Source organism: Zeus faber (assembly GCF_960531495.2).
Source record: "Zeus faber genome assembly, chromosome: 5".
Lineage (NCBI taxonomy): Eukaryota > Metazoa > Chordata > Actinopteri > Zeiformes > Zeidae > Zeus > Zeus faber.
In genome coordinates, this window is record NC_137192.1 from 18,692,885 (window position 1) to 18,706,446 (window position 13,562).

A 13,562-nucleotide genomic window follows, 5' to 3' on the forward strand; every position below is an offset into this window, starting at 1 on the left:
TGAAGTGTGGCAGGGCACATTATCCTGCTGAAAGAGACCACTGCCATTAGGGAATACTGTTGATATGGAGGGGTGTACTTGGTCTGTGGTACGTGTCAAAGTAACATCCACATGAATGCCAAGACAATGTTTCCCACCAGAACATTGTCCAGAGCAACACACTGCCTCTGCCGGCTTGCCTTCTTCCCATAGTGCATCCTGGTGCCATTTCTTCCCCATGTAAACGACGTAACACACTCCCGACATGATGTAGAAGAAAATGCAATTCATCAGACCGGGACACCTTCCGTTGCTTCATGGTCCGGTTCTGATGCTCACATGTCCATTGTAACCACTTTCGGTGGTGGACAGGGGTCATCATGGACACTCTGACCAGTCTCCAGCTACACAGCCCCATACACATCAAGCTGTGATGCACTGTGTGTTCTGACTCCTTTCTATCACAGCAGCCTTAACTTCTTCAGCAATTTGTGCTACAGTAGCTCTTCTGTGGGATCTGACCAGACGGGCTAGATGTCTCTCCCCACGCACATCACTGAAGTCTTTGGCGCCCATGACGCTGTCCCTGGTTCACTGGTTGTCCTTCCACTTTTGGTAGGTACTAACCACTGCATACTGGGAACACAACACAAGACCTGCTGTTTAGGAGATGCTCTGACCCAGTCGTCTAGCTGTCACAATTTGACCCTTGTCAAAGTGGCTCAGATCCTTACGCTTGCCCATTTTTCCTGCTACCAACACATCAACTACAAGAACTGACTTGACTTGCTGCCTAATGTATCCCACCCCTTGACAGGTGCCATTGGAACGAGATGAGCAATGTTATTCACTTCACCTGTCAGTGGTTTTAATGTTGTGGCTGATCAGTGTATATTGTTGGTTTCACCTTAAATGGCTTAATGTGTTATTTGTACAAAATGTCCAGCTTTGCTATTTGTTGTTGTGTTGTAGCTACGCTGCAGAATGCCGCGAAGGCTATACACTTACACTGCAGAAAATATGAATCTGAAACAAATCTAAAAAGCTGGCAGAGCACTTTAAACTACTTTGCTCTCACGTGTCGCATCAAGCATGCTATTTTTGAGAGCTGAGGTAAATAAATTAATAAAAGACTAATAGAGATGGTGTGGTTTCCATCTTCCAGAAGGCGTGAACAATATAACGCAACAACACTCCATCACTTTGTTCCAAACCGATGGTATTTGAAGGTTTTTAAGGCCGAAGCTATAACACTGAATAACAATGACAGTAATTCGAGAAGACAATTTAAATTTCTCAAAATATACAATTTATTCAAAATATGTTAATGCAACCATCAGGATTTTCCAGTAATTACAAAATCAGTAGTTTCACTTCTTAATAATCATTTCCTCACTGACACAAAGGCTTACAGTGAGACACAAGCCCTGATAGATAAAATCAGAATAATGCAGGTTACTGTTCATTTTGAAGAACTAACTACTGTCTCTCTGGCAAAGCAACAGTCAATATTAACCAGGTTGTGGTTTAGAATTGAGAATGCCGTCATTTCATTTCTCGAGAACGTCATTCTAATTGGAAATACAACAAGTAAATACAAATTAGACATTAGAAATCTCAGTTGGAGTAGGGCAGCCAGGATTTAAATAAGATTAAATGATCTCAAATTTGTTTTTTACTGAGTAATGCACCAAAAATAGGGCAAATTGTATATTTTGTTTGATTTGATGAAGTGAAATAGAACATTTTCATTCATAATTATTTTGGATACCAAGTTTTGCCTCGAAATTGACAAACTGACAAACAATCTCCTATTTAATTGTGAATGAAAAGCCTTGTTATATGAAGTGAAATTAATCATTTGAATCACAACGCCTTCCATTCAGTTTTGGAATTTAGAGGTACAGGAGAGTTCTGAAGGGACTCCTTGTTTACCCCCCAACTACAAGTCAGATTTGTTTCATGTTTCTACCGAATGACAAACACATATAAATGCAGCTTACTGGAACTGATAAATGGCTGACCATACAAAGTTATTTACAAAATCCTCTGTATACAAATTAAACACTGTACAATAAGTTATGTGGGGATGAAGTGGTAGTGGCAAAGCAACAAAAAAAAGAAATCACATTAAGACGGGGCTCACAATGAAACTCACACATTTCGATTTCTTTTTTTTTTTTTTTAACATTAAAGGGGACCTATTATGCTTTTCCTTATTTTTGTCATATATATAATGTTACGATGTCGGATGTTCATATGAGACCTGGCCAAAGTGTCAAATAATGAGGTAAACTAATGACAAAGTCATTCGCTGTGAACAAAACACTGAGACTTCCCACCGCTCTGAGCGCTGCTTTTCAAAGTCTTTTTCTACGCTCAACAGCTGACGTCAGCTCATCACAGATTTCTCTATGTGGCCATTACATCCGCTGTGCGTTTCTCCAAACAACACCAATACAAATAGTGTGTTTTTATTGTAGATGTATTTATTTATTTTTTTCAACGTTTACATGAAGAAAGAAATGCCTGCGTGTGAGACAGCGTCCCCGTGCGGTGTCTCCCACAAGTTGAGAGCACGGTGACGAAAGTCGGAACAAACTTTTAAATGAGGCCTCGTAGATTAATGAGTGAAGATTCAGGAACTGGGTTGATTATTTCTCGCCTCAGATTTGTTCAGAAACAGATTTTGGCGAAATCAGTGAAAGTTATAGAGTAAAAAGACCCGGAAGGCATGCTCAAACGCCATTGGCTCATATAACTCGTGGCCTCAGGAGGGTGGCTCCACCCGCTGAAACAGAGCTTCACAAACACAATAGATTTAGAGGCATGATAGAATGGCTCTAATGCATAATCTCAGTGGTATTTTCCGCAGAAATCTCCCAAAACATGTTTCGGGGACCTCAGAGACTGTATACTAACTTGTGTAAAAAAAAAGGAGCATAATAGGTCCACTTTAAGACACTTTGGCACTCATTGAAATTCCGAGCAAATATTAGTTTAGGTGAGCAAAGACAACAACAAAAAAGTTGTATTCCATTTCTATTTTGTCAATGTTGACCTGGAGCTTTTCAGGTTTTGTAAAGATCAAATGGCGGCCTTGTAAGGCTACACACCGATCAGCGTGAGCTAATGTATATTATGGTCGAAGTCATCTTTAAATTATGTCATTCATTTATATCTTAATAAGATAAGATCATTTTTGTACTTCATGTATACTAGAAACATTATAGTATTCCCAGAAACACATTATAGTATCCCTAGAAACACATAACAGTATTCCTAGAAACACATTATAGTATCCTTAGAAACACATTACAGTATTCCTCGGAGCCTAATTTGCATCTTTTATTTTCGACATGGGAACAGTGAACGGAAGAAGACAGCTATAACGCTGTAGCCTGGAATGTTTCTCAGGAAATTCGACGTGGTGGCATGGCCTGGCATTGTGTGTCTCCAACACATATCATTTGTATACATGAAGTGGATCGTAAACACAAACTAACCTTTGTTCCATTTGAGAAGGTGCTTTACTGGATGAATAACCAGCTCATCGTATATTGCATTCACTCTGCACATCATCCAAATAATAAATACACTCAACTTTACAACTCATAGCACAACCCATTATCATCATAAATAGACAACTAAAAACTGTACAGTATTATTTAAACAATGTTTGCTTAAATTATATGGGCAAGCACAATACGGAGTGTGTACAGTCTAAAACCTTTGTCAGTGTAGGTGCGATATAGAGTGACGGTGACAAAAAAGTGTACAGTTAAACGCTCAAACACTAGTGCTGTATTGTATTGTTTTTTCTTTCGGAGCCTCCCGCGTCGCGGGGTGTACGCTTCCTGAATTCTCTTAACACTGTTTTATGGCATTCCTTCCCTTCACACAGACAGGCAGCATTTCATTGCGGAGGGAAAAATCCAAAAATATTTCACTCTCTTTTGCTCCGTAATTCTGTTTGTGTTCTACAGTATGATACGTGGCGACGCGCCCTGACCTCCCACCGTGCCCGATCAGCATGCGAGCCAACGACAGGAATGTGGCCTGGGGGCCGAGGACCGTGGTTTGACCACGTTGTGACCCTTTACCAAGAGAAGAGAAAAATAGTAAAACACTGGATTATATGTAGCAGAAAACACGGCATCCATTTGTAATCTCCTTCTTTAAAGGGCCAATGTAAACAGAATTGAATTTTAGCCAGTTTCATTGTCAGCACAAATTGATGATCCCTGACCCTTTTCCTGATGATAGCTCACATTTGTAGATTACTGTCACCTTGACCAAAAATATTTTTCACTGTAGAACTGTACAGTAGTAGTACTGTAAATTGAAGTCAGGTCTCTCACCATATCGCTCCAATTTGCCAAAATCCAAAAATGGAGAAAATATTCAATATCAGATATCATTAGGAGAATATTCAGGGATAATGTAAAATGTGTGTAAACGGGCCAAAACTCAATTTGACACCAGTATGGCCATTCGACGGGCAGCAAAGAGTATATTATTCCCATTGCATTTCAATTGTGTACCCCTTTGAGGCTCACAAACCCTCATTCAGATTGCCAGCGCTGCCCGGGGACATCAGACGCAGGAAATGCGCCTCCGTCACTCCTTCCTTCCATCCATAGTTAAAACGGAATTTGAATCCCCAAGGGATTGACATGGGAGCAGAAAATGCCGTGTTTATCTGACGTGTAACACGGGAATCAGTTTAGATGTTTATGATAAAGGTCGGCAATTTTAAGGTACAAGATGGAGTCACAAAGACAAACATCGAACACACAATGACAGGATCACTATCCTGCTCCTCCGCAGCAGGCAAGGCCCACAATTTCTTTAGCAATAACTTCTAATGGAAGGGAGGCACAATGTGCCAAAAACAGGAATTAGCTGCATTCTGGCTTTCCTTCCTCTTTATCGCCTTGTCAAACAAATACCGTGGGACGAGGGTCGGCTAAATTCCAAATTAAAGAACGGTTCCTGATCACTTTTTTTTTTTTTTTGGCAAGGAGAAGCGCAGTTGAAGAACTGAGTACGGAAACAAGTTTTTATAAAGACTGGCTTCATCCAAATCTAGTGCATCGCATGACCTTCCTACCTTCCTCCCTCCTTCCCTCCTTCCTTCCTTCCTTCCTCTCCTTCCTCCTGACGTACCTCCCCCGCCTCCTCTACAGGTATGTGCAATCATTTCCTGTCCTCTCAACAGTCCAAGGGTTACAGTGCTACGACACACAGCAGCAGGTCCTCGTCTTGGGCAGCTCCTCCTCCAGCGGCTGTTTGAGCCGCAGGATGGGCGGGTCGCCGCTGGCCGGCGTGTAGTAAACTGCGCTGCCGTTGGAGGAGACCAGCGGCATGCGGGGGTCCTCCGAGAGCGACTTGGCGTCGGCGAAGGAGTCCGTGGAGCCGTTGCCGAGGTGGCCGCTGAACAGCGGGTGGTGCAGCAGCTTGGCGGCGGCCCGCTGCTTCTTCAGCTCCGAGAGAGTCTGGGCGCGCTCCCTGGGCCACGCCTCCTCGTGGGCGGGGACGGCCGCGCCCTTGCTGTCGGCGGGCGGGGCGCTGCCGTTGGAGGGGGGCTGCGCGGGCGCGGACGCCGTCGTGGAGACGAGGCCATTCTGTTTGCTGCCGTTGCCGTCTTTAAGGATGGTGGGTAACTTGGGCGTGTCTGGCGCCGCTACAACGGGCTTGATCTGCGGTGGCACGTCAATAAGGATTAGATTAATCTCTCCGTAAATCTTCCCTTCAGAACGCTAAAATACCTGAACATCCTATTCACGGGAAGCGCAGATAAACACGGGGTGTCAGGGAACGTCTCTTGATGGGTCTATGTTGTGATATTAGTTTTGCATAAGAATTAAACTGCAGAAGTAAATCATGACACAATTAGTCACAATCGTAACATAATCGCCTGATTGAAATCATTTCGCTCAATTGTTAGACTATGATTATATTATAATTATGTCTTTTAACCAAATAGCAGAGGAATATCCAACCAATGGGAGAAATGTTGCAACAAATGAAAAGCTACTTATTGTGTGTTTCCATCACTTGGGTTGAGGGTTAGGTTTAGCTTTTCCTCATAAGGTGGATAATGACACTTTTGCAGGCTCATACTTTGATAGTGGCAAAAAAATTACAAAAATAATTACCAGTAATTCATTAGTTGCAAGTATTGTTATAACAATTAATCGTCGGCTAAACCGTCGTAATCGTGACAGCCCTAGACAATCATAGTTACGGTGCTCGCTCTTCAGCCATTAGTCTCAATTTCCAGACAGTCTTTCCAAGCGGGAGTTCAACATGGTGGCTGGACACTCACGTTGACGACCTGGCTGTTCTCCTGCTCTGACTCTTTCTCCTGCTGCTGCTCCTCCCTCCCTCCTCGCCACACGATGGCCTCCGTCTCGTACTCCTTGCGACACAGGTTGTGTCGGTCCGACAGGCTGGCTCGCCGCACCACCTTCCTGTGGACACACGGGGGGGGACACCTGGTTTCTCGGTGGGAAAGGGGACGCGAAACCGTAGAAAATAATCTTCCCTAATACAACTACTTCATCATGTATGTTGAGGGGCTTTCAACCATTTAACTTCCAATCCCCATCTCCGAGTATAACCAGAAATGTAAAACTTAATGTAATCTTTCATCCTTATGTATAGGCCTATACCAGCCTTGTAAGCAAACATGGAAAAGATAGACCTACAGCTGAAACAATGATACAGGATAATCTAGTTAAGAAAAGATTGGGGAAAAATGTTATAACGAGTCCTTGTGAGAGAAGAAAGTGAGAAAAGTAATATTATTACAACTATTATTATTCCTATTGTTTTTAATTTTTATTATTATTATTATTAGTAGTAGTACTAGTAGTAGTAGAAGTAGTAGTAATACTTTTAGTTCATTATTATTATTATTATTATTATTATCATCATTAATAATAATAATAGTAATAATTATAAATATAGCTGCAGGCAGCATAGATACATATTATAGTTTATAGATTACATATTACAGTTTCCAGAGTTTCTGTTATGCCGGAATCAGACTACACACATTCAGCCTGATTTTGACCCGATTGTCGTGTTGTTGTCGTGGCATCGGGCCCGAACTCCTCCATCTCCATCCAACAAATGACTCATTGGATGGATTACTACAACATTTGGCCGTCTGCTACTGCACAGCGGCAACATAAGGTGAGGGGAATTAAAGTTTACATCTTCAGTTTTGCAACATAAATTAGTACCGTGGACACGGAATTACAGGGAGAAGCTTACGGTTCGGAACCATAGTTGCTGGACACCACCGATATATCTTAAAACGGCATACCATTACATCTACATTTACGATCACAAAAGAAAGCGACGGGTCCTCAAAGGTTCCAAGAACTTCCTGCGGTGCAAAGACGCCTTCTGTGACCGCTTATAGTTTTTAGGGGTTTTGCAAAACGCAGCGCTAGTTACAGTTTTCCGAGTTTCCTTTAAACGCAGCATCAGCTCGGGTTCTTTGTCTACGTGTCACAAGTGGCTGGGTGCGAATGGAGATGAAGCTTGGACTGACATAACTTCTGATGATGTCACAGAGCAGCCTAAACTAAACGAATCAAATAGCCTCGCTGCTCTTCTACTTCCGTTAAAACGACGACACTTTTTCCACTTATTTCTGCTCCGAATGTACGTCGATATTGATCAAACTCGAACGACGAGACATCTGGAATGACCGGGTTCTGATGAGCGCTCGACCATGTCTGTATGTACTGTTGTCGTGTACCAGACACTTTTAGCCCGAAACACAAATTAAAAATCCCAATAACAACAACAGGGATCCAGCCCTGCAGACTGGACCTCTATTAATAACAACTTAATACATAGACATTGTTTACTATAGCCTACCTACAACCAACCCATACTGGGCTCACAAGTTAACAGTCAGCTGTTTATAGTGTACATATATCTTATTTTATGCCATTTATACTTTCATCTATTTTTCGAGTTGCACTGTTCGGTCAACTTCTGCTCGGGTGAGAACTTGTAAAAGCCTAAATGTAAAGCCCTGACTGTATGAAAACCACAAAATACCATTATAATATTGGAATAATCTTCTCTTATTCGTTACAAAACAAACCCCAAACAAATAAAAACCAGTCGTGGCGGTAGACCAGCCTCCGCCAGCAGGTGGCAGCACTTACCCACGGCTCCCTGCGCTGGAGGTTCTCCTGCACAGCGAGGTCCTGTGCTTGAGCTGGGACTTCATGATAATGTCATGCTTGTGTTTGAGGTCCAGCAGGATGGCTCTGAATTCCTCATCCTCACACAGATCTGGGAGGATGAAGCAGCGTAGGCATGTGTTGGTGGAACTCCCGTACGCCACGCCCAACTCTTTATTCAAATGCATCACATCCGATTAAAAACAGGGATTGGGGGCGATCGCCGTTCCCAATCTTTAGGAGCCAGATAGAGAGACATCCATACAATGCAATGACTCATCACTGATGATGGAGGACTTACAGGCAATTACAGGCTACCCCCGACTGCCGATAATTTAGTCCCGGCAAAGCCCTCTCTGCTATCAGCGTTCATACTTTCTGTTTCAATATAGACAAAAGATATACTCCAGTTTTGTGGGAAATTCACTTTTTAACCATCTCACCAAAAAGGTTAAAACCAATTTCATCCTTGTGTAATCAGTATAGAGACAGTGACTGGCTGCATGCCAATTGTATTAGCACAGTGCATGACTGCGGAGGGGTTCAACTAGCCTAGCTCCTCTGAAATTAAGGAAATGCACCTTCCAGTATCCCAAAAAGTGAGTTATTTAAGCAATACATCTTAAAAAAACCAAAGGAGATATTTTTTTGAGTTGTTTGCATTCAGAACTACTTTTGACGGATAACCATTCATCTGTTTGTGATCCGAAATTAAAAATGATGGAATTCATTGCTGTATACCTGACTAGTTAACTTTTCCTTTATTGTGTCTTCCCTTAGAATTAGAGTTTGTATCCATCAGCGTGGCAGAATCCAGATTTTATTTGGGTGAACATACCGATGGGCGTCTCCTCGAGGAAGGTCTTGGCATTGAGACTCGCTCCATGAGAAACCAATAGCTCCGCAACATGCATCTGGAAAAAACAACATCCGTCGGAAGAATTTAAACGGCCCATGACGTGGGTGTGTCGTCGGCGGCGTCTCCTGGTGCATTCTGGCCATGTGCATGTGAATGAGGTTTCCATGTGTCAGAGTTTTTATCTTGGTGAAGGTAAACTAGGTGAGTTTTACAAAAAAAAAAAAAAAAAACAACGAAAAAACCCCATCGTTATGCAACATAATGATATAGTTTATAGTTAATATTTTAGTATTTTGTAGTATTTTATAGTGTAATACATTTTTATGTTACATTTTTTTTAATAACATTTTTTAAGTGTATTTTTTCTGTTTATTGCTATCTTTATTTCGATACTTTTAATTTGTTCCTAGGATTTATTGCCCATTTTTTTTTAATCTAGGTTTATTGCACGATGATGTGTGGTGCTGTTACACTGCAATTTCCCTCCGGGGATGGCTAGCCTATCTACCCATCCATCTGTCTGAATGAGTGACAAAATGTGCTCAACATTGAAAGTACCACAGGCATTGTTATTTTTCCTCGGATTAAAAACAAACAAAAAAAAAAAAAAAATGCGGGCCTGAGTCTTTGGACCAACCCCGTCCACTTGTGCCGGAAACCCGTGATTTGCGCTTCCTGTTTGGGTGTTGCTGCCCTCACCTGACCCCAGCACGCTGCGGCGTGGAGAGGCTGCCATCCGTCCGTGTCCCGGAGGTCCATGCGCGCGCCGCCCTCCAGCAGCAGCTCGGCAGCCTGCACGTAGCCGTTCGCTGCAGCGATGTGGAGCTGAAACAGCATGAGGAGGAAGAGGACGGATTTAAAAAAAAAAAAAAAAGACAATCTGCTGCACAGGAACCTGCACCAAACAATGCTGTTGTATAAACTAGGATGCAAAATATGTATGTGGATCTGATAACCGAGCGGAACAATATCAATATTTTATTAATTTATATCAGCTATAGCTTGCATTATTTTATTATTGCATTGGCTGCGGACCAAAGTGAATTTTGCATTGAGTTATACATTGCAGGGCCAATGTCAGGACGGGGGGGATAAACCACAGATAAAGATTAAATATTTGACCCAAATGCCCTAATATTTGTTTTTCAATATTAATATAATGTAATATATATTGTACATTATAGTATTTCATTTGGCAGCAATGTTGACATATCTTTCTGTGAGACCCATTCAAACTGTGACCAGTGCATTTAAATTTTGACCAATTGAATTGTGAGCTGAATCCAGTTACATTTTTAATTAACTGACCCTAATTGACCACTGCGTTGTGGCATTCGGAAGCCATTGAAATTCACCCTTACGCACAAAGAAAATGTATGCTGTATTATATAGTTATGCAAACTCTGTGAAATAGGCGCCGCCATTTGCATACCTATCATCACTCGCGGAGAATGAAAAGATGTAGCCCGATGCGTGGAAGTTACAGAAGGATGCGTTTGACTTATTTTAAATATCCAAGGCTGCTCAATGTATCCCCCAAGATTGCGGGGAAAAAAAGAGCGGGAAAGATCGCAAAAAAATAAATAAATAAATACATTTTAAAAAAGCGTTCGCTTAACATTCTCCGAAAGCTGAACAGCAGCAGCCTGAAAGAGGCTTTGCATCTTATACAACTTTTATTGTGACAGTTGACAGTGTTTACGACCCACACCAGATGCATCCGCGGCGCTCGGGGCTGTGAAGTCGGCTTCATCCTCCTCCACACCCACGGTCTCCCTTATCAGACCATTTTAATGTCTTCCTTATTCTAGCACTTCAGATAAATGTTAAACATCCAAGCTCTTTGAGGAAAACCTTTGATTCAAATAAATCCTTGAAGTGTGCTTGTTGGAAGGGGGGGGGGGGGGAGTGTAATGTTAGGATCTATTTCCTTGTGAAGGTTCCTGCTGTGGTCGCGTCTGGCGCTGAGGTGGCTATTTTAGGGATGAAATGTGCGATACTGTGAGACTTCTCTTAAAACACAAACAACTGCACTGGTGTTCCTGGAGGACGGATTTTGACTGCGCACCCAAAAAAACATATTTTATCCTTTAATGAAGACCGGGGACTGTTTTCCCTCCCAAAATAGGGAAAATATGGAACAGAATGCCCAAATAAGAATACCCCTCGATGATATTCTGTCACTGCTCATTGAATACCAAATTGGGCAGAAAAAGAAAATAAAATAAAAAAGACGGAGAGACTGCTTTGGAATTGTGAAAAGATAAGCCTCTCTCATTAAATATTAATCCCTGGTCCTGATTGTTCTTAGGCTTCTAGCTGGAACAGTGCAGCAGCCTTTTTAAAAAAGGGAAGCGAGGCACCCGTCTCCGAGAGCCAGGTTCAGGTTCCGACTCAGATTGTACGTCCGTTGCAGACAAGACCGTCCGAATGATCGCATCTCCACTAGACATTACGTACTAACCCGTTACCTACTCTCTCCGTAACACTCATCTATGTGGGAAGCGACTCCGTACGGAACTTTCCCGTAAAGGAGGCAATGTGGGAACGGCTACCTACGGCCTTTGCCGGATATTTTTTTTATCCAGCAGTGTTACGTATTCCATGTGGGAAAGGGGCTTTAATGTCATCACATTTACAAACCTTAATGAGGGTTCCCAGACAAATGGTTTCGTCCATATCTATTTTTAGGATCTATAGGCTCATTTCTACGATCCAAATCAAACCTAAACTATCAGAGTAAGTGTTGAAGTACCAACCAACCTTGAGACATAGAATGGTTCAAATAGATTAGATTCAACTTATTGTCATTGCACAGAGTACAAGTACTGAGGCAACTAAATGTATTTCTCGGCATTTTACCATCCTAGTAACCCAAGTATCTACAGTAGGAGCAGTGGGCTGCCATATAGCAGTGCCCGGGTGTTAGGGGGTTAAGTGTCTTGCTCAAGGACACATCAGACGGACAGATAGACGACCCGCCCGACCCACCTCCTGAGCTACTGCCCGCTTCAATTAAATAGACATTAAGTTCAAGTTCAAGTTCAAGAGATTATTTGTCACATACATACACATACAGTCATACATATATGCAGTGAAACGTCATGACACCCGGTGATTATGCACAATAAGCTCTATAAGTGTTGCAGGAAGACAAACAAACAAAAACAAACAACACAATACTTTGGCCTTCTCACGTCGTGTTTCCTTAATAATGACGTCATACTTCATTTTCCCGTCTCTGAAGTTGTCCAAAACATTCAGCACATGAACTGAAATGCTTTTCCCCAGTCAAAAACAGTATTCAGGTGTCAAACAAGAGATACACTTTGCGTCATAACTCTTCTTATTTTTCTCTCTCTACCTAAATGGAGCTTGTTCTCGTCTGATGCGTAATGGCCAAATAAATATTAAGACAAAACATGTAAAGCCAGGGGACAAACACCGCAATCAAATCATCTGTGGAATTTTAAGATTAACAGTGGGTTATTTTTGTCTACTTCCGTTTTTGTTTTGTGTGTGTGTGTGTGTGTGTGTGTGCGTGTGTGCTTTCTGGCTCTGTGCACCAGATACGTACGTCTGCGTTTTGGATTTTCCATTTTGGATAAATCCCTGATACGCTGTGGATGTTTCATAAAGGCATTTAACATTCTAATCTCAACACAGGAAATTGCACACACACAAATAACATTTTAGGGAGGATGTACGAGCCTTCATAATAATAAGAACCGCTTAGTTGAGTGGTTGGACTCACCCTGTGTTGATGGGTCACATTATGCTTTTAAATTTGTGTTGATGGACAGAGCAATGACACTAGACACTCAGAAGGGAATTCCTCAGATGCCTTCACAACCACGCTGACCTTTATAGTCATTGTTTGGGAAAGTACTCTGCAAGGAAAGATTCAGTTGAAGATAACTTAAAATGTAAGCAATGTGTAGCATATGATGCATATCAAGTCTTATAGCCCTGGTCACACCACAAATTAGTTGTTCAAAATTCCTTTGCGTGTCATTGAAAAGTTGGTGGTGCCCATTTCTAACTTGCAATAAGATTAAGATATTCGTCGAAGAAGCATTTTCACTATTATCAGATGGATCTCTCTCGCTCTCTCTCTCTCTCTCTCTCTCTCTCTCTCTCTCTCTCTCTCTCTATATATATATATAAATAAATAATTAGATAAGATAAGAGCACCGTTAAAGCACCGGATCTATAAGCAGTATCGTAGGAGTAGTAGTGCCGTTAAACCGTTCCTTGCAATAAAACAACTAAAAACAAGGTGCTTTTTGTTGTTTTATTTGCGGGACACGGCGATCGGGGCGCAGGGAGAGCCGTGTTCGATTCACACGAATACAAATATTTTTATGATTCCCTTTATAACTCCTCATTTAAATGTCATCCCTGTGTATTTTGTAAGCTTCTATCTGTTACATCCTGTTTCCTTAATGCACACTGACTGACAAAAAAAACCCAAAAAAACGACCGCTCGACTTGAAGAATCTTAATCGACT

General features: G+C 41.9%; 1 protein-coding gene across 1 annotated transcript in view; it reads right to left on the reverse strand.

Annotated features, from left to right (window-relative positions):
- Positions 1-4,535: 4,535 nt before the first annotated feature.
- Positions 4,536-13,562, reverse strand: part of ppp1r16b (protein phosphatase 1, regulatory subunit 16B) — a 79,622-nt gene continuing 70,595 nt past the window's right edge. Inside the window, exons 7-11 of the mRNA XM_080000270.1 lie at positions 9,751-9,876; positions 9,031-9,106; positions 8,175-8,304; positions 6,311-6,455; positions 4,536-5,681 (exon numbers count right to left, since the gene is read on the reverse strand). Coding sequence (XP_079856396.1) covers positions 5,217-5,681; positions 6,311-6,455; positions 8,175-8,304; positions 9,031-9,106; positions 9,751-9,876 — 942 coding nt within the window. The 3' untranslated portion in view covers positions 4,536-5,216. The remainder of the gene's footprint in view (positions 5,682-6,310; positions 6,456-8,174; positions 8,305-9,030; positions 9,107-9,750; positions 9,877-13,562) is intronic.